The sequence below is a fragment of the Lontra canadensis genome, unplaced genomic scaffold (genome assembly GCF_010015895.1).
Source record: "Lontra canadensis isolate GAN:19392208 unplaced genomic scaffold, GSC_riverotter_1.0 scaffold84, whole genome shotgun sequence".
Taxonomy (NCBI): Eukaryota; Metazoa; Chordata; class Mammalia; order Carnivora; family Mustelidae; genus Lontra; species Lontra canadensis.
Genome location: NW_022631078.1, coordinates 7,359,109 through 7,380,519, shown reverse-complemented (window position 1 = coordinate 7,380,519; position 21,411 = coordinate 7,359,109). Strand labels below are relative to the sequence as shown.

General features: G+C 40.4%; 1 protein-coding gene across 1 annotated transcript in view; it reads left to right on the top strand.

Moving 5' to 3' along the window:
• The window catches only part of EP300 (E1A binding protein p300), an 80,172-nt gene that overhangs the window by 39,263 nt on the left and 19,498 nt on the right, over positions 1-21,411 (top strand). Inside the window, exons 7-17 of the mRNA XM_032882917.1 lie at positions 3,492-3,585; positions 4,137-4,274; positions 6,268-6,385; positions 7,254-7,428; positions 12,459-12,536; positions 13,519-13,628; positions 15,503-15,640; positions 16,408-16,845; positions 18,122-18,301; positions 18,509-18,653; positions 20,462-20,580. Of these exons, the coding sequence (XP_032738808.1) occupies positions 3,492-3,585; positions 4,137-4,274; positions 6,268-6,385; positions 7,254-7,428; positions 12,459-12,536; positions 13,519-13,628; positions 15,503-15,640; positions 16,408-16,845; positions 18,122-18,301; positions 18,509-18,653; positions 20,462-20,580 (1,733 nt within the window). The remainder of the gene's footprint in view (positions 1-3,491; positions 3,586-4,136; positions 4,275-6,267; positions 6,386-7,253; positions 7,429-12,458; positions 12,537-13,518; positions 13,629-15,502; positions 15,641-16,407; positions 16,846-18,121; positions 18,302-18,508; positions 18,654-20,461; positions 20,581-21,411) is intronic.

Below are 21,411 nucleotides of genomic sequence, written 5' to 3'. Positions count from 1 at the left end.
ATTTATTTTTAATGTTTTACTTTTTGACTAACATATAATGTATTTTCAGCCCCAGGGGTACAGGTCTGTGAACCGCCAGGTTTACACACTTCATAGCACTCACCATAGCACATACCCTCCCCAGTGTCCATAACCCTACCAAGTCATTCGGGTTTTTACATTCAGTTTGTTATGTGCCATGTGTTTCTCTTAATCTAGAAGTCATCTCCCCTCTCTTTATTCATCACACATTGACTTTTGATGATCACTGTAGATTGTCCTATAATTTATAATAGTCTGATTGTTTCGTTGTAATTAGATCCAGATTAAACATTCTTGGTATGAATATGTCATGTATAGTGGTGTGTACGTGGTCAGATTTTAATAATTTCATCATAAAAATGTCTTGGGACTCTTTATTTGCCTTTATAATATCTCTATTCTCTTTATTACTGACCTTCAAATTATTGGTTAGCTATCTTTCCACTATTTAATGGAAATTCTGGAACTGTTACTGTTAAGAACTCCTGGGTTTTGTTTTGTGCTCTCTTTTTTTTTTTTTTTTTTTTTTTTTTTTAGATTTTTATTTATTTGCTTGGCAGGTAGAGATCACAAGTAGGCAGAGAGGCAGGCAGAGAGAGAGAGGAGGAAGCAGGCTCCCTGCACGGAGCAGAAAGCCCGATGCGGGGCTCGATCCCAGGACCCTGGGATCATGACCTGAGCCGAAGACAGAGGCTTTAACCCACTGAGCCACCCAGGCGCCCCTGTGCTCTCTTCTAAAGGTCTTCTGTGTCACCTATTTCTCAGATGCAAGTGCCAGTTTAGGCTATTGGAGTTTGAGAAAAAGTAGTATTTGTGTTTATGGGTCTATGTCGAACCATCATTCCCTGAGGTTTGTAGTCTTCGGTAGGAAGAAGCACCTAAGCAGGCCTTTATACTAGTGCTTTTGAGCAGACTAAGATCCTCCAAAATGACTCGGGACTACGGGTGTTTTTCCTGCTGTGGCTCAACCGGCTGTAATGCTGGAGCATTCTCAGTTATAAATTTCAGGTTCCTTTGATTGATGGGGACATTTAAGTAAATGAGAAACAGCATTCATTCAGATATGCTGTGTGCTGGGGAAAAAAATAATGTGAAAGGGGCATGGCCCCTATTTTGAAACCTCTCTAGTTTCGATAGGCAAGGAAGCAATTAAGCAGACAAAAACTACAAGATCTCTGTTAATACATATCCAGTTATAGAAATTCTGTAGCCAGAAGGTGGACTCCCTTCTGGAGCCCTAAATTAGAGCTTTTTTGTATAAGACTTCTTGACCATATTTGACCACATTCTTATAGTTCTTGCTGAGTTCCCTTTCTCTGTAAAGGTTAGTATGGGATTCCTCCTAGGGCTTAGAAAACAAAAATATATTCTCTTATTTTTAGAGGGGAAGAAAGGTCAAAGAAAGGGAGAGGGGGAAAGAATCTTTTTTTTTTTTTTTTAAGATTTTTATTTATTTATTTTACAGAGATCACAAGTAGGCAGAGAGGCAGGCAGAGAGAGAGGAAGGAAAGGAGGCTCCCTGCTGAACAGAGAGCCCCATGTGGGGCTCAATCCCAGGACCCTGGGATCATGACCTGAGCCGAAGGCAGAGGCTTTAACCCACTGAGCCACCCAGGTGCCCCAGGGGGAAAGAATCTTAAACAGGCTCTATGCCCAGTATGGACCTAGATCACACTACCCTGAAATCATGACCTGAGCCAATATCAAGAGTCAGATGCAAGGCACTTGGGTGACTGACTCAGTTGGTTAAGTGTCTGCCTTGCTTTGGGCTTGGGTCGTGATCTCTGGGTTCTAGGATTGGCCCGAGTCAGGCTCTCTGCTGCTCCCCCATTCGTGTGTGCGCGCGCGCTCTCTCTCTCTCTCTCTGTCAAATAAATAAAATATTAAAAAAAAAAAATTTGGACCCTTAACTGACTGAGCCACCCAGGTGCCCCAACAAAAATATCCTTAATGATTTTTAGGTGTTGTGATTCCTTCCTTCCCCTTCTGACTTCACCTCTGGCAGTGCCAGTACTGTTTGACTTCATTTTTGTATTCTCAAGTGAATGTTCGCTCTTGGGATTTTTTTTTTAACCTCCTCTCAGGATCTTAAATATTAACCTATATAAGGGTATTCCTTCTCAAGTTATGATTGAGCTATAACTTGGAGTCAGGGCTGAGTATTAAATGGACCTGGGGATTCATAGAGAATGTTTGCTATGTTTTCTTGTGCCATTAGAAGACAGTAAGCAAATGCGTGGTGGGTCATCACTTTTTCTTGTACCCCTTCATGCTGCTGCCATTGATAAAGCAAATCAATATTACGGGTACCTAATTTCTCAAAAAAGGAGCATTTAGGGGCGCTTGGGTGGCTCAGTGGGTTAAAGCCTCTGCCTTCGGCTCAGGACGTTGATCCTGGGGTCCTGGGATCGAGCCTCGCATCGGGCTCTCTGCTTGGTGGGGAGCCTGCTTCCCTTCCTCTCTCTCTGCCTGACTTTCTGCCTGCTTGTGATCTCTGTCAAATAAATAAATTTTTTTTTAAAAAGTGTTTACACATGGAGTATTTACACAGACAAATACTGAATTACGAATAGTACAATTCTGTTTTAAAAGATGACTTCCAGCAACTACATTTCAGAGCTGGGCCGATGTCAGAAGCAAATTTCTGCCTAAGTATTTAGGAAGCATGGAGAAGGAAAGCACCAGCATTTTTCTTCATTAAATGTTATTTACACGTCTGGCCAATTATTCCCGTTATAGTGGGAAGTTTTGTTTCCTTGTTTTTAACTAAAATATCTTGAGGTGTATTGATAGAATTGTAAAAGTTGTGGGGTTTTTTGGTTTTTGCTTTTACCACATGAAAATCTTGTTTGTGTGTGAATATTGCTTTTAAAGAAATGAGCTATTCATTAAAATTGCCAATTGAAGAGGTAAATATATACACATAGAACTATTCAGGTCAGTTTTTGAAGGAGTATTCAAATGTTTAACCAAAACACCATCTTTTGTTTCCCCCTCTCCAGTGATCATCACACTTAAGTTCCTTACATCCTTACATAAGTTGTGCTTATGAAAATATATGCATATATAGTTGTTACCTACACAGTTTTGGTTCTGATTTTTTTTTGCTTTTAACATCATTTTACCCAGTGTCTGTCCATACATGTATGAGTACACCTATAAGACAACATACGAGAAATAGAAATAACCAAGTCAAAGAGTGTGTGTGGATTTTTTAATTTGTCAGCATTTGCCAAAGGGCCCTAGTATTTTTTTTTTTTTCCCCTGGTTTGTCATTTGTCTCTTTGCTTATGGTGATTATTTTATTTATTACTCAAGTTTCTAAATGTCCTTATGGCTTCTGGGTTTTTGGTCTTTGAAAGGACAGAAATTTCTTGTGATAGATTCTAGTACTTTTATAGCTTTTCTTTCTTTTGTTCTTTTTGTTAACTGATATTTAAAATAATTTTTTTTTGTTTGTCTTGACTTAGGTGCTAGTCCTATGGGAGTAAATGGAGGTGTAGGGGTTCAAACGTCGAATCTTCTCTCTGACTCAATGTTGCATTCAGCCATAAATTCTCAAAAGTAAGTTTTTTCTTGGTGGGCGCCCTGTGTTTTAAGCACTTGTTAGATTTCTTTGTTTTTTGTTTCCTTGATTTGAAGCTATCCTTGATGAATGAAGGCAAATAATTGTATTTGAGTCTATGCTTTTGACTTTCTACAATATTATTTGAAGTTATATCAATTATCTGGGGTAACCTATACCTTCTCTGGATATAGTAAGAAGTTGCAAGTATGCAGCTGCTTTAAAAATGAGCTTACTCTGTCCCAGAGGTAAGAATTAATCTATTACCCAGTGATTCCCTGGGATAAGTTGTGTCAAAGTAACAGTTTAGTCTTAACATAACACCTAAGTCTTCTAAACCTAAGACTTCATCCCCCCCTCCAGAGGATCAGGTGTTGTGAGTTAACTTTGCCTCACACAGGTACAAACACATACTGTTTCTCTCAGATTTCTTTATTTAAAGACTTGTCATAGTGTGTTGGACCATTTGTACTCATCACTGTCCCCTCTAAATGAAATCTTCTTTCTCCTACATTCTTCACTAAAACTATGTCACAATTCCATTTTAAAGCCCAATGATGAGTGAAAATGCCAGTGTGGCCTCCCTGGGTCCTATGCCAACAGCAGCTCAACCATCCAATACTGGAATTCGGAAACAATGGCATGAAGATATTACTCAGGATCTTCGAAATCATCTTGTTCACAAACTGTATGTCTTATTCATAAAGACTGAGCATGTCTTATTTATAAAGAGTTACCATGTCAACATGCTTCCAATTCTGCCAGGCACTTAACCACAAGAGGGGTATTATTGATTTTTCTGTAGCCTGGCTGTTGCCGCTAATGCTTCTGCTCCTGTGGCTTTCTTGCTTCCTGTTCTCTGCTTCTCAGCCTTTTCTACCTAGTGATGGTTTTTAGTATATTAGCTAAAAATTAATGTCCCTGCCTTTGCAAATTGCAAATTTTAGAAGCAAAACCATGTCTCAGTGCATTAGAGTATGGTAGTGGTAACACTGTTTTCTTGTATCCCTAATAAAGCTCTTAAGATGTTGAATGGTGGCAGCTCTGTGTGGTCTTCTGGATCTCCAAAAATGCATGCATGTCAGCGGTTCGTGAGATATCTCTGCACTGTTTGTTGTGGAGTTGATAAATACCAGGCATTTAGCTTCTTTAAAGAAGCTTTGCTACTTCTTGTCAGAGGAAAGAGGGGAAGGGATAGAGAGCATTAAAATGTAGTGTGCCTTATATCATAAAAGTAGAGTTTGGACTTCACTCATTACAGAGCTTACACTGTGAGTGATGTCCAGCATTTTTTTCTCTGAGAAAGCAGTCTTTTTTTCATTTCTCCTCCACTTAATAGAAGGGTTTCCTTCATCCCATCCATATTTTTTATTGGTTTAGAGCCCATGTGTCCTCTTTTTTATCTAAACTTATTTTATCTTACATTAGCCTATCAAGTATATTTTAAGTTTCATTTAGGAATTCAGAAATTCCTATTAGTGGAATTTGACAACAAGGAGAAAACTTCCAAGATTTTAACAAAATGAGTTAAAAAAGAACGAAATGGACTTATTTTGTGATATTCAAATTGTGTAACTATCATTATATCAGGTAATTATTTGGGATTGATCATCTGGCTTGACATTAAGAGTATTATATGCTTATGAATTTGTTACCAACTCAAATATTCTTCTAAACTTCCATTTCTTTCTTTTCCATTTAGTTTTTCCAAATCTTGCACAACTGAATGTGAGATACCCAAATAATAAAATGAATGACTAGAGGGGCACCTGGGTGGCCCAGTTGTTAAGGGTCTGCCTTCAGCTCAGGTCATGATCCCAGGGTCCTGAGATTGAGCTCCTCATCTGGCTCTGGAAGCCTGCTTCTCCCTCTCATACTCCCTCTGCTTGTGTTCCCTCTCTCGCTGTGTCTCTCTGTCAAATAAATAAGCCCTTTAAAAAAAAAAAATTAATGACTGGAAATATATTTGTCAGATCTTCAGGAACACTAGTACCAAGCATTTTGTAGGGAATTGTTAGAAAGAAAAAGGCTTTGAATTGGGTGGAATCATTATGCATCTCTGCCCCTTCCACTTCAAGTTTTTTATCTTATAAGATTTTATAGTGATTATTAGGTTATATTTATTTAGTTTTTGAGGGAGAGAGAGAATCCTTAAGCAGCTCCCATGCTCAGAGCGTGGAGCCCGTTGTGGGTCTTGATCCTGTGTCCCTGAGATCATGACCTGATCAAGAGTCGGATGCTTAATTTGACTCAGCCACCCAGGTGCCCCATTAGGTTTTAGTTTACTAAGCTGAACAAATTGAGGAGAATAGAAGGGTCTGAAGGCAGTTGGTTCTTGACACTATGACAAAGGTCAGCTTTTCCTCCCTAACTTTATGCAAATAGCATGGTATAATTTTTTGGGTCCTATGTTAGAGTGACAGGGGCCAGAGGGGATTTTTGCAGTGTCATTTCTTACATTCTGATTGGGGAAACCTTTTGTTTACCTCAGAGACCATTTCATTTGGGCCGGTATTATTTCCTATTTGAGTACATCCCACCCCTTTTTATTTTACTTAATAGGCACATGGTATAAAAATGAGAAAATAACTAATGAGGAAAAAGTTCAAAGTATTGTACATTTCAGTGATGAGAATGAGAGGCTGACATGGTATAATAATGGTAGAATTTTCTCTTCCTAGTGTTCAAGCCATATTTCCTACTCCGGATCCTGCTGCTTTAAAAGACCGACGGATGGAAAACTTAGTTGCATACGCCCGGAAAGTGGAAGGGGACATGTATGAATCTGCAAATAATCGAGTGAGCATCTGTTTTTCTATATAAAGTCAGAAATGGACCTGTTCTACTTGTGTATTCTTTGTAACATACACAAATAACAGTATACGTCAGAGGATACCCTTTAGCTATCCTATCTTACTCTCCCTGTGCACAGTCAAGATAACAAAGCAGTTTCTTAAAGCGTGTGTCATCAAGAATCTTACATTTTTCCTCTTTGTAGTATAGTGCACTTGTGTGGCACTTTATCTGGGTTGTCCTTCTGTCAGCTTACAAAGTGGTTGAGCTGTTACCGGCTCTCTGCTGTGTTCACGGGAGTATGGTGAATCAGCTGCTTCGTGTGTTCATCTCAAGTAGCAGTCCCGTTTCTCTGCATCATGTGAACTTTGTTCTCTAAATTGGCAGTTTTTCAGAATACAGCATGCCTGTTCCACGGGTGCAGATTGCCAGCATGTGTTCTGTAGACCTGCGTAATGAGAGGTCATGCTCTACTATGCAGGTTCATAATAAAGCTGCTTTTCACGTGATGATTTCAAACATGAACTCACACCCAGAATGATCGAGGAAAGTGGATTAGGTGGTGCTTATCAGAGGGGAGGGGTGTGCAATGGGGGAGACAGGTGATAGGGATTCAGGAGTGCACTTGCGATGAGCACCGGGTGGCATATGAAGTGTCGCGTTACTGTATTGTACACCTGAAACTAATATTAAATGGTATGCTAACTAACTGAAATTAAAATAAAAACTTGAAAATAGTTTAGATTTTTCCCCTTTGGGTTTCTGCTTACCTCTTTAAATGAAGCGAATATCTGTTCTTTATTCATTTTTTCTGTTACCTAATGGGAGTTCCCCTTTCTTCCTTATCTCTGTTTTATTTCCAACATTCACAAAGGCGGAATACTACCACCTGCTTGCTGAGAAGATTTATAAGATCCAGAAAGAACTAGAAGAAAAACGAAGGACTAGACTACAGAAACAAAACATGCTGCCCAGCGCCGCAGGCATGGTGCCAGTTTCTATGAATCCAGGGCCCAATATGGGACAGCCACAACCAGGAATGACTACCAGTAAGTGCTTTTTGTGCAGTTATTTTGGGGAGAAATTAGTAATAAAATGGTTTCTAACCAAAGTCATTAATTTTCATTGCTTGTGTACCTATTCTAGAGTTTGTGAACCACCCCTTTCTTTGCAAAGAAATTAATTCATCCCTTAGTAAAAGAAGTAAATGAATAGTATATTTAAGATTTCTGGTGATAGGGGTGCCTGGGTAGCTCAGTGGGTTAGAGCCTCTGCCTTCAGTTCAGGTCATGGTCTCAGGGTCCTGGAATCAAGCCCCGCATCTGGCTCTGCTCAGCAGGGAGCCTGCTTCCTCCTCTCTCCCTGCCTGCCTCTCTGCCTACTTGTGCTCCCTGTCTATCAAATAAATAAATAAATCTTAAAAAAAAAAAAAAAAGATTTCTGGTGATAGTAAGTACTTAACAAGTCTTGATAGAAGCCCAGGATACTCTTCTCTCAAAGCGACACCTAGAAAATGATAGTCTACCGGTTTATACTGACTTGAATTTGGTAGGCATCCAATAAATGGAGGCCGAGCAGGTTCAAAGTCCCCACCAGCCTTCATACATCCTAAACACGAAATAAATATTACTTAACATTGTCACACTTTCTTCTTGACACAATATGTTTGAGGGCTAAGAACTTTTTTTTTTTTTTTTTTTTTAAACAAGAGTTTAAAATTCATCTTGATAGTTTTGGTATTCTGGTTATAAGAGCCTTCTCAAACTAATGAATTAACCAGATATCCAAGAGTGTTATACATTCCCTTATTCACTCACTGACTTATTACTAGATTTCAAGCAGTGAAATGAGTTTTATACACATGGTGAAGAACAACACAGGCTAGTTTGAATGCTGGGAGAAAGGCTATGAGAGGGTCAAGCTTGTATTGCTTGAGTCAGGGAACTCTGACTACCTGTAGACATGCCATCTGAGCCAGCAAGCACCAGCTCATATGTCAGGATTTTAGGTGGGCTGAGAAGTTCATCTCCCTCAGGCCTTGAAGTAGTAAAGTGGTGAATTCCTGGTTGCCACTGGCCTTTAACAGGCACATTTGTTAAATGCAGTGTGCTGGATACATGTTCTCCTAGGGCCATGGTGTGAGAAGAGTTGAGAAGAGCAACAGTGTTTCTGGCAGAGGAAGAGTATACATAAAGGTCCACTGGCAAAGGAAAAGCCGCAGTTTTTTGTCTTTGGTTTTTTAAGATTTATTTGAAAGACAGCCCAAGCAAGAGAGAGGGGTAGAGAGAAAAGCAGATAAGCATGCCTCAACACCCCCCACCCCGAGTGGGAAGCCCGATGAGGGGCTCTATCCCAGGATCCTGGGATCATGACCTGAGCCGAAGCCAGATCTTAACCAACTGACCCTTCCAGACACCCAAGCAGCTGGGATTTTTTTGTTGTTGTTCTCTTCCCTACCTCCGAGGAGTAGATAGGAAGGAGAACAAATGTTCAGAAACCGTCAAGACTGGAATTGAGTAGAGTAATTAGGTGCTGATGGTCTAAACCAGGATTAGGTATAGAGACAAGTGGGCCAACCTGAGATACTTGAGTGTGGTAGAGTTTTCTGAAGTTCTTTAGATATTTGAGCCAAGTCTAAAGTCTGCTGATACTAAATTGTGGTCTTCACAGTAGAGGGAAAGCAGTATGGTATATTGATGGAGACAGCAACATACATTAATGGAACTGAATAGCCTCTAAGTATATGTTGACCTTTAGCCTGTATACTAAATCTGGCATTTTGTAGAATGAGATCCCTGTCTTATCCCATATGCAGATTAATTATAGAAGAATCAAAAATTTTAAATTTAAAAAAATTAAAAGTAGTACATAGAATGTATTGAAGAAATATAAAATGAAATGAGAAATGTCTTTAGATACGACCTAGAAGTTTTGAAGAAAAAAATTACAACAGAAGATACCATAAACAATTTTTAATATTAAGGTGCTAACTTCCTTAGTGTATGACTCGGGGAAAAAGATGAAACATGGGAAAAGAAAATGAAAGAACAAGTAAAATCAATGTGACCTTTTTGGGGTCTTTAAAGGTTAAAGTGGATATTGAAGACTGTACAGTAACATGGCTCTGGATTACGCTATCGGTGAAAATTGAAGTGTTTTTTTCATTCCCTTAAATCCAGTCATTACATTTGTAAAAATTTGATTTTAAGTAATGTACAGTTGCACAGAAATAGTCACAGTAACATAATTTTTACTGTAGAAACATCCTAAAAGTGGCCCCAGTATTACATTGCTAAAGTAGCCATACAGCTGTACACTAGAATATTTTAATTGAGGCTTCTCCAGAGCATTCCCTTTTTACCCAAGCAGTTGGAAGATCGAACAGATTTGACCAACCATCTGGAGCCCTCCCTCTACTTAAAGGTGAAGGGCTAGGTGTGGCTGCTAAAGGAACCACTTGGAGGTAATTCCAGCTGCCCTGGTGAGCAGGCAGCACACCCTGAGGGGCTGCTCCCTATACAGAGATACATAATCAGGAAGAATTCATCCTGTGGTCCTCATGTGGATAATTAAAAGTGCAAGGGAAATTCATTATAGAAAACGTAAATATTCATAGGAAAAATGAAAACAAAAAGGATGGGAAACAAAGTGGGAAGGGTGCCTGGAGGGCTCAGTCGGTTGAGCATCTGCCTTTTGCTCAGGTCATGATCCCAGGGTCTTGGGATTGAGCTCCGCCTCTGGCTCCTTGCTCAGCAGGGAATCTGCTTCTCCCTCTCCCTGCATAACTAAATCTTTAAATAAAAAAGGGTGGGGAACACAAACTGGGAGAGTTGACAGAGTTTAAAATCAGGTTTGCAATTAAAAAGAAAAACCACAGAAGATAAGAATTAAAACAGCTTTATTTAAAAAGGTACAAAATATGGGGAGCCTGGCTGGTTCAGTCAGTGGAGCATGTGACTCTCGATTTCAGGGTTGTGACTTTAAGCCCGGCATTGAGCTGTATAGCTTACATTAAGAAAAAAATTAGTAGAGAGATAACAGATACATAGAAAAAAAGATGTGAGAGATAATGTTAGATACTGTTGCTCATTTTACCAGTGAGGAGCTGAGGTATAGAGGTGACTTGACTTGCTATGGTCACACTGTTAGTGAATGGCAGAGGCAAGAATCAAACCCAGGCATTTTGTCTTCACAGCTCCAAACCATGAAGATATATTAAATACAATTGTAATTATAAGTAATAAAAGGGGGCACCTGGGTGGCTCAGTTGGTTAAGCGACTGTCTTTGGCTCAGGCCATGATCGTGGAGTCCTGGGATCAAGTCCTGCATCAGACTTCCCGCTTGGCAGGGAGTCTGCTTCTCGCTCTGACCCTCCCTCTTCTCATGCTCTCTCTCTCAAATAAATAAAATCTTTTTTAAAAAAATCTGGAAAAAAAAAAAAAGGCACATGGGTGGCTCAGTGGGTTAAGCCTCTGCCTCTGGCTCAGGTCATGATCACAGGGTCGTGGGATCAAGTGGGATTGGGCTCCTTGCTCAGCAGCAAGCCTGCTTCTCCCTATGCTTGACACTCCCCTTGCTTGTGCACTCTCTCTCTCTCACACACAAATAAAATCTTTATTAAAAAATTTTTTTAGGGTGCCTGGGTGGCTCAGTGGGTTAAGCCTCTGCCTTCGGCTCAGGTCATGATCTCAGGGTCCTGGGATCAAGCCCTGCTTCAGGCTCTCTGCTCAGTGGGGAGCCTGCTTCCCCCTCTCTCTCTGCCTGCCTCTCTGCCTACTTGTGATCTCTGTCAAATAATTAAATAAAATCTTAAAAAAAAAAACTACAGAGGTTTTTATCTTACGTTCTATAATTTTTATGTATTGAGCATAGGTTATACACATAATTTTATAAATCTTGTATAATTGTGGATAAAAGAGTATGTGAATAAATGTTCAGAATTCTCTCCAGTGTTCAATTTGTGTTTTAGTTTATTAAGAACGATACTAGGGACGCCTGGGTGGCTTAGTCGGTTGGGCAGCTACCTTGGGCTTGGGTCATGATCCCAGAGTCCTGGAATCAAGATCCCCGTATGGCTCCCTGCCCAGCGGGGACCCTGCTTCTCCCTCTCCCTCTGCCTGCTTGTGCATGTGCATGCTCTCTCTCTGACAAATCTTTAAAAAAAAAAAAAAAAAAAAAAAAAAAAGAACAATATTAGTCGTAAATCCTAGTGGATTTAGTTAGTTGAATTGCACTAAAGCACTTAGTTGAGTGATGATTTTTATTGTTAGTATAGCACACTTGTGGAAGTGACAGGGAATTTTTTGAGTTTTCCGTTGTGTGGTAGGCTTCTCTTTAGAGCATAGTCTGCCACCAGCAAATCTGAGGTCCTTGATACATAGAGCAGTATAATACGTGAATTATTTAAGGTCAGTGTTCACAGTGGGTTTATGCACATAAAAACACATGGGGTACACATCAAATTTGGTCACTGAACAAAATCTGTGGCTGTCTCTTGGAGGTATTCTGCATACCAACCAAAGATTCCAGATTAGTCAAACAAGTAGCATATTAAATGCTATAGTAGACATTCTCTCTCTCTCCTTTTAATTTAAGATACTACATTATTCCTGTCAACACTGAAGGAAAGCAAAAGACTATAATCATTTGGAGGCTTTTCTTATATTTTAGAACTAACATTTTCTTCGGGTTCCTAAGTTCATTGCTTCATTCTTTGGAGAGTCAGGCTGAATTTTTCATGACATTACTAAAGATACTTTGTGAGGTTTTTCTTTTTTTTTCCCTTTTCTCTCCTTCATTCTGTCAACCCTTCCCCTTTTTAATGGAAAGGCCAGTGGCTAAAAGATGGTTTTCTAGGGGCATCTGGGTGGCTCAAGTCAGTTGAGGGTCCGCCTTCAGCTCAGGTCATGATTCTAAGGTCCTGTGATGGAACCCTGTATTGGCCTCTCTACTCAGTGGGGAGTCTGCTTCTCCCTCTCCCCCAGCCCCTCCCCCTGTTCATGCATGCTCTCTCAAAAATAAATAAGTAATTCTTAAAAAGTAGAAATATTTTCTAACCATTTCTCTGTTCAACTCTAGATGGCCCTCTACCTGACCCCTCTATGATCCGTGGCAGTGTGCCAAACCAGATGATGGCTCGGATAACTCCACAGCCTGGTAAGTTGTAAAAGCAATCCATGTAATCCATGTATCTAACCATGGCTTTTGTTTTTCCCGAAAGTAACCTTGATGTCTAGCATGGGGCCTAAACTCACAACTTTGAGACCAAGAGTCCCATACTCTACCAACTATGCCAGCCAGGTGCCCCAACCATGGCTTTTTAAAACAGAGTCTCTGGTGTACTACAGGATTATTCTTGCCACCTTGCTTCCTGCCTCGGACCAGCAGCATGTATCATAATTACCTGCTTGAGAAATCCTAGCACATTTTGGAGTTGGAGTCCAGGGAGGAAGGAGAAAGGTATTAGAGTACTGGTTGGCTGGCAGTTAAGGTGGCAAAGACATGAAGGCATCCATTTAAAAACAACTGGTCAGGGTGCCTGGGTGGCTCAGTGGGTTAAAGCCTCTGCCTTCGGCTCTGGTCATGATCCCAGGGTCCTGGGATCGAGCCCCGCATCAGGCTCTGCTCAGCAGGGAGCGTGCTCCCCCCCCCCACCCCCACTCTCTCTGCCTACTTATGATCTGTCAAATAAAATCTTTTTAAAAACAAATAAATTAAATAAATAAAAACAACTGGTCAAGGGGTGCCTGGGTGGCTCAGTCAGTTAAGCGTCTGCCTTAGCCTCAGGTCATGATCCCAGGTCCTGGGATTGGGCCCTACTTTGGGCTCCCTGTTTGGTGGGCAGTCTGCCTCTCCCTCTCCATCTGTACACCCCCACCAACTTGGGCTCTCTTTCTCAAATAATTAAATAAATAAAATCTTTTTTAAAATAGTAAAAGTAAAAGCATTGGGTCAAGATGGATTTTACTACTAGATTTTATTCAGAGAACAATATGTTAATTGACAGTTGAAAATCCTTCATTTCACAGTTGAAAACAGGTTCCTTTAATTATCCTGATAAAATGTTACAGAATCAGAATTCATTCTTTAATTCTCCAATTCCATGAAGGTATTCAGACCTAATATTTTATACTTACAGGTTTGAATCAGTTTGGCCAGATGAGTATGCCCCAGCCCCCAATTGGACCCCGGCAGACCTCTCCTCTTCAGCACCATGGACAGTTAGCTCAGACTGGAACTCTCAACCCAGTAAGTGTGTCGTCTTTGTGTAATCGTTTTGCCCTTTACCTAAATCCTTTCTTTTTTTTTTCCTGCTTTGTAAACAAACCTTTACAGTTGCTTAAACAGCTAACTATATGTGATTAGCCTTTAATGTTGATTTTTTTCTGTAATTCTGTTTGGCCCTTATGGTACACATGATAAATGATTATATATGTGTTTTAACGAGGAGAATAAGTAGTTATTTTTTTAAAGTGGAGTAGGAGAAAACTAAGCCATATACCACAGTTAGGCAGTAAATACTATAATCCCTAATTTGCATCCATCTCTTTTACCAATAAATTGTATTTAGAAATTTTTCCTACAAAATTCATCACTGAGGTACCAAAACGATGTAATTTGGAGAAAATTCATTTTAGGATCTCATATTATGTACTCTGTTTTGAAAAAGGCTGTATCCTGAATGTACAGTCAGGGATTCATTATGGTTCAATTACGGTACATTTGTAAATTGGAATGCTCTATAACCAGTAATTTTCAATTTAACATGGTGGCATAAAACAGGTTTACAGCTTTAAATGAAAAACCAAGTTTCTGAACTATATATATTAGAGGATCCAAGATAGTTAAGAACTCTGTTGATTATAATCAATATAAAATAAACACTAAGAAACCCATGGTCCTCTTACAAGAAGAAAGCTGATAAGAACGACAGTTACCTTTCCCTGGAGTCTCAATATTTAGTAGCGTGCTTACTTTGATGGTCGCCACTCTTCTGTAATGTGCATCAAACATAGAACCTATCCAGACAGGAAACTCTCTCTTGCAAGAGTGATGTAGGGGCAGTTGTTAGGTTCTAGGGACTGGAGAAGAGGGACTCTGAGCATTCACCTCTCCTTATGCAAATTCTAAGGCAGTCCACCTTTCCATGTTAACCCCAACCCTTATGCTTTCAGAATTAGGTAGTGTCTTTAGTCCTTGAGCGCCAGACTGCCATGTTTTAATAATCTTTCTTAGACTATTAAGTATTTGGCCTTTGTTTTTCCATAATTGCTTTCTCTATTAAAGGCCTATATTTGTTTGCGGAGTTTTAGAAATGAAATTTAATAATCCTCAAGTTAAAGCACGTTTCCACTAAGAGTGCTCTCATGTCCCCTTTAGACAGCTGATACCTTGATTACTGTCACCATGGATTAGCCTTAGCTGTTTCTCATCTTCATATAAATGGAATTATTCAAATGTACTCTTGTGTCTGGCCTTTTTGGCTCAGTATAATGGTTTTAATGTCATCTGCATTGTTGTTTATGTCCGTAATTTGTTATTGCTGAGTAGTAGTCCATTTAGTGAGTGTGCCACAATGTGTTTATTCCTTGTTATTGATGGACATTTTGATTGTTTCCAGTTGTTGACTTTGGTGAATAAAGTACTGTAAACACCCCCCCCCCGCCATGAAAGAAATGAAATATAACAATCTTCAAATATTTGTGGACCATGAATGCCACCAAGTTCAGCCACAAATCTTTGTAAGATTTTAATTGTACTGATTATAGATTCTTACGGTTTGTGCTACTGCAACATCATGACGTGAACACAGACCTTGTGAAGGTGTATTTCACTGTCACTTAACAGTATGCAAAGAGTGGTTACCTCTGTACCTTGTCAGGTGTGTATCAGAATTGGTTTGTCTGTAACCCGCCGTAATTGGTTTAGAGTAGGCTTGGGTCAGCCATAAGGCTGTTCTCCATTGTCTTTGTACGAGAGTCCAGTGTTGCATTTTCTTCCTTTTCTACCCAACTTTCTCCTCAGCAGAGCCACAGCAGTGGTGATTCTAACTGTAGTAGAATAACCACAATGAAGCAATTGGTGCTCTGTGTAATGTTTTTTTGTTTTTCCCCCCTGTGCAGCCTATGGGCTATGGGCCTCGCATACAGCAGCCTTCCGGCCAGAGCCAGTTCCTTCCCCAGACTCCGTTCTCAGCACAGGGAATGAATGTGACGAATATGCCTTTGGCTCCGTCTGGCGGTCAAGCACCAGTGTCTCAAGTAGGCCTCACAGATGGGTTTTTTCATGTGTTCTAGGAGTCCTTAAACTTCTCTTGATCTTTTTACAGGAAAGGGTGGGAGCAAATAATGGGTGAAAATAGAGGGTTTTTAAGCTTTTAATAAGAGCAATTATGTACATATGGTATTCTGGACATGAAAAGATGATTCTGTGATATAGCAGTGCTGCTAACTGTACAAACTAGGAAAGAGGTTAAGTTGATAATTGTAACCATTTTTTAATAGTAGCGAACACTTCTTAAAATGAAATCTTAGGGGCGCCTGGGTGGCTCAGTGGGTTAAGCCGCTGCCTTCGGCTCAGGTCATGATCTCAGGGTCCTGGGATCAAGTCCCGCATCGGGCTCTCTGCTCAGCAGGGAGCCTGCTTCTCTCTCTCTCTGCCTGCCTCTCTGTCTACTTGTGATCTCTCTCTGTCAAATAAATAAATAAAATCTTTAAAAAAAAAAAAATGAAATCTTAGAGTCGTAATACAGAAGAAAGAACTGTGGCTAAGGAGAACATAGCCAGGCAGAAAATATTGTGTATTCAACTGTCCCATGCCCCTGAAGTGGCTGAGGCCCATTCTGTTGTGGGATGTTTTGTTTTCGGGGATTTTTTGGTGAATTTTCTTTGAAGTCTACTTAATTAAGTACTACGTTGGTGGATTATGCGAAGTTTTGACACATTTTGAAATGGAAGCATATTGCTGTGTAAATATTTTCTTTTACTGTGTTCTCAAGTGCCATCTTGTTCTGTTTCTCATTTAACAGGCACAAATGTCCAGTTCTTCCTGCCCTGTGAACTCTCCTATAATGCCTCCAGGGTCTCAAGGGAGCCACATTCACTGTCCCCCTCTCCCTCAGTCAGCTCTGCATCAGAATTCACCCTCTCCAGTACCTAGTCGCACCCCTACACCTCACCACACTCCCCCAAGTATAGGGGCTCAGCAGCCACCAGCAACAGCAATTCCAGCCCCTGTTCCTACACCTCCAGCCATGCCACCCGGGCCACAGACCCAGGCTCTACATCCGCCTCCAAGGCAGACACCTACACCACCACCAACGCAACTTCCTCCTCAAGTTCAGCCTTCACTTCCTGCTGCTCCTTCAGCTGACCAGCCCCAGCAGCAGCCTCTCTCCCAGCAGAGTACAGCAGCATCTGTTCCCACCCCGACAGCACCGCTGCTGCCCCCACAGCCTGCGACTCCAGTAAGCAGAGAGTTGGGTTTCCGCAGAACCCTTTCAAATTGTACTGTAGTGTTAAGATTATTTATATGCTGGTTCTCGTCTGTATTGTGTTGTCTCCCCAGTTAAACTAGAATCTCTTTGCAGTTAGGGACTTTCTTTTCCTTCCTGTTCTTTCTTACTATAATTAGTACCTAGCATAGAGGGAGCTCAAAGACTTTGTTTAGGTCTGACGCTGACCGTGGTATGTTTTGCGTTGTGTTCTGAGACATGAGGGCATATAAACAGGTGACAAGGGGAAAGGATCTGTAATATGTTCAGCACACCACATAACTTTTCTGTTTATTTAAAGACTCTTTTTCAAACAGTCTGAGCTGTAGTATTTGAGAGTAAACGAACAAAACCATAGATCTGTGAATGTCTGGTCCTAGCCACAGTTAGAAAATCATGACCTAAGGTGAGAAAAGTATGGGTCTTGAACAGTCCATAGCTTCCTTGTGAGAGGTTCATCATGTACATATCAGAAATCTAAGTTCCCATCTAATAGTTGCATCTTTACTAATAGAATTCTTTGTACCAAGGCTCAGAACTTTCTGCTTGCTTACTGATACCTACATTTTAGTTCTCTGTCATGTTGGTGAACAGAAAAGTCTATGAGTCATAACTACTTCATAAAACACCATAAGTCAGCAGCTGGCTCATCCCACCCTCTGATAGGCAAGGAACAGTAGAATGCGGAAAGGAAACTTTTGATTAGGGTTCCTGAAAATTCTAACTGCTCATGAGGTTTCTTATTGGAAGACCTAGGAAAAGAGATTACTGGTTATCCCATTAGAATGTGGTGATTCAAAACAGCTACTCAGTGTGGGAGTTCATTATATGTTCTCTACTTTTTCTATATCCTTGCAGATTTTCCCACTGGAAAGTTAAAAAACAAAACAAAATAGCTAGTCAATCCTTCTTTTCTTTCCATTTCTCTCTAAATGTGAGCTGCTCTGAAGCAGTCATCTCTGAGACCCCAGCCCTCACACCCTGGCACAGGAGGACAGCTAGTGCAGAAACTGCTGGTGTCTCTCGCATGTACGGTCAGCCAGCCAGTTTTGCAAGTCCTCGGTCTTCTGTTCTAACGCACGGTTTACTTTAAGGGAGCGGAGTAGGCCGAGTACGTGAAAGCACCATAAATGAATGTAATGAGAGGAGTCTAGATTGGGGTTGTTGATCATGCCATCCTGTTGTGGAGCTTAAACTCTGGTTGTATAATTGGCAAACTTTTTGTGTGTTTTCCTCTCTTTACGCCCAGCTTTCCCAACCAGCTGTAAGCATTGAAGGGCAGGTATCAAACCCTCCATCCACTAGTAGCACAGAAGTGAGTTCTCAGACCATTCCTGAGAAGCAGCCTTCACAGGAAGTGAAAATGGAGGCAAAGATGGAAGTGGAGCCACCAGAACCAGCAGATGCTCAGCCAGAGGATATCGCAGAGGTGAGAGCAGGGCAAGGAGTGCCGTTGGTTAGGGCCTCAGTCTAGGAACCCAAATTAGCATTCAGATAATTAGGTCTCATTTCATTGGTTTCCAGATGAGAAAGGGTCTTCAGATACGTCTACAGGACAAAGTATATAAGATAATGATCTTGTTGCTTCCTGGTGGCAAGTCTTTGGAATACTAAAAATGTTAATCTTGTCTTTCAGAGTAAAGCAGAAGACTGTAAAATGGAACCTACAGAAACAGAAGAGAGAGGCACTGAATTAAAAACCGAAACAAAAGAGGAGGAAGACCAGCCAAGTACTTCGGCTACCCAGTCATCTCCAGCCCCGGGACAGTCAAAGAAGAAGAGTAGGTCTACTCTTAGGCTCTCTGTTCCTGGAGACAAGGGGGGGAAAAAAAAAACCCAAGACTTGGAATAGAATGGGATCAGGCTTCTTGGGTTTGAGAAATTGATTTTAATGTGATTTCATTAAGCCTAGAGCCCATTTTGCCTGGTCTCTGGGTTATTACTAATATTGGAGAAGACTTTTTCTTTTCTGTAGGTGTAGTTCTTTCCGGCAGTCATTGGGTTCATCGCACCCATCATTTCTTCAGGGTGGGCTGGTTAACAACCTCTCAAAAAAATTCTTTTCCACTAGAGGAGAGAAACTGTTACATATCCTTGACTAAAATGCAGGAAATAATAGCAGTGACCATCGTTCTGTTCGTTGTTAACCTGGGCACTAGGCACTGTGCCACCTGCATTGTCTCCTCTAAAAACTTGACAGCATCTCTGAGTTATTGATCCCTGTTCTACAGGCAGGGAAAACCTGAGGCTTAGCAAGGTTAAGTAGCTTGTCCCAGCTTACTCAGCTGGTAAGTGAACCCAGGTGGGCTGATTCAGAGTCTCTGCTCCCAGCCAACTCTTAAATATTAATGAGTCAAGCCCAGCCAGCAGCTCTGCTTCACACAGAGTGTTTCTCTCTTTAGTTAATTCCCACAAAAACTGATTTACCAACTACTGTAGGACTAGAACTTCTCATGGCTCTAATGATGCCCTCTATGGTAGGACTTCTCTCAAGAGAGGAGTCTGCTGGCTCCTCACATTGGCACATACAAAGTTTTTCTGTTAATATAATGCAGTTTAGAATGTTGGAGTTGAAAAATTATTTGTATTTAAATAAGATTTATATAACTGAAGTGGTATTTTAATGTAGGCTGTAAGAAACCCAGTCTTACTATTAGAAATCCGTCTTTAAAATAGCTAATTTTGCAGGTTCAAATTTTGTTTCTTTTGAGTACAACCAGATATGAAAAACAAAGTATCCTCTCCTGTTTGTTCATTTTTTTTCATGGTCGCCCCCAACATCAAGTGAAAAATATCTAAAGTATTAACAGATATCCCCTCCTGAAGATAAAAATTAATTGGTAAATAGAAGTAAGAAGGCCTGTGCTGAGAGTGTTTTAAAGCCCAAGATTGGACCTTTAATGAATAGCTTCTTAAATAATAGCTTAAATTAAATCCACTTGGGACACATCTTCAAATCTTTCCTGATCTTTAGGACACATTAACAACACACTGGGATGAAATTTGATCAACTCAGTCCATTTTTGGCAATAACAATTTAGTTCTCTGTTTAGACTTAAACCTAACATTTGCCATTAAGATGATATGTCCTCCTCAGCTCTAAAACACCAAGCTAAATTTAATGAGGGACTCTTCCCCTCAGGGTTTCAGATTCCTTTAGCATTTAGATAATACAGGTCTAATTTCTGACTTGTTAAATACTGTTACATGAATGAGGCCCTACTTCTATTCTTGTTCAACAGCATCGCCTGTCCCTCCCCATCGCTAGTACATTTTGAAACTTTTTTTTTGACAGGTCTGTTCATAAATTTTTGGAATGCTTAGGATTCTCTTTCTACTTGGTCAAGACTATCTTAACTGAATTTCTGAAAAATCAGCTGAGTTATGAAGGGTGTTTAAAGTTGACTAGACATGGTGTTTTGAAGGCACTACCTGATGCGGACCAGGAATTAGAAGTAGGAAGTGTGTCCTAAATGATACCTTCATGGAGATAACGTTAGGCAGATTTGTGGTTTGTGAGATATTTTTATAGCTTCAACTTGAGCATTTCTTCTTTTGCTTAATTGATAATTTCAAATGTGCTCTTAAGTTTTCAAACCAGAGGAGTTACGACAGGCACTGATGCCAACTTTGGAGGCACTTTACCGACAGGATCCAGAATCCCTTCCCTTTCGTCAACCTGTGGACCCTCAACTTCTTGGAATCCCTGTAAGTATGTGGTGGTACTTTCTTTTTTTTTTTTTTTTTTTTTTTAAATTTGTTAACAGCTTTAGTCAGATAAAATTCACATATTATACAAGACACCCATTTAAACTGAATAATTCAGTGATTTTTGTGTATTAACAGGATTGTGCAACTATGGCTAGTCTGTTTTGGGTCATTTTCATCACCCCCAAAAAGAAACCCCATGTCCACAAGTAGTTACTCCATTTCCTCCCCCCATCCAACCACTAGTCTACTTCTGTCTCTTTGGATTTGTTTATGGGTATTTCATTAAATGGAATTAAATAGTATGTGTTTATGACTGGCTTCATTCAAGGTTCATCCATATTATAGCATGAACCTGTACGTCATTCTTTTTGTGGCCCAGAAATATCCCTCTGTATGGCCACATCACATTTTCTTTACCCATTCGTGAGTTCGTAGACATTTGAATTGTTTGCACTTTTGGGCTGTTGAGGGTAGTGCTGCTATGCTACTCATTTACGTGCAGAATTTTGTGTGGGTGTGTGTGTTTGTTTCTTTGGGGTATATACCAAGGAATGTGATTACTGGGTCACAGGTTTATTTATTTGGTAGAAAAGATGGACCAAATTAGCTTCATCTGTTTCTAAAGTTGGCCTTTACACCAGGCTGCTGGGAGCCTTCATTTGAGGCTTCTAAGTGGTGTTGAATAAGGCATTGGAGTGCTTACGGAGGCAAAGTTCTTAGGAACTTCTTTCTTCCTCTAGTTTTCTGTGACCTTCGATCACTGATACTCACTGAGCTTTGTTTTCTCATCAGTAGGCCCTTTTTTGTACTAAAATGTTATAACAGGCC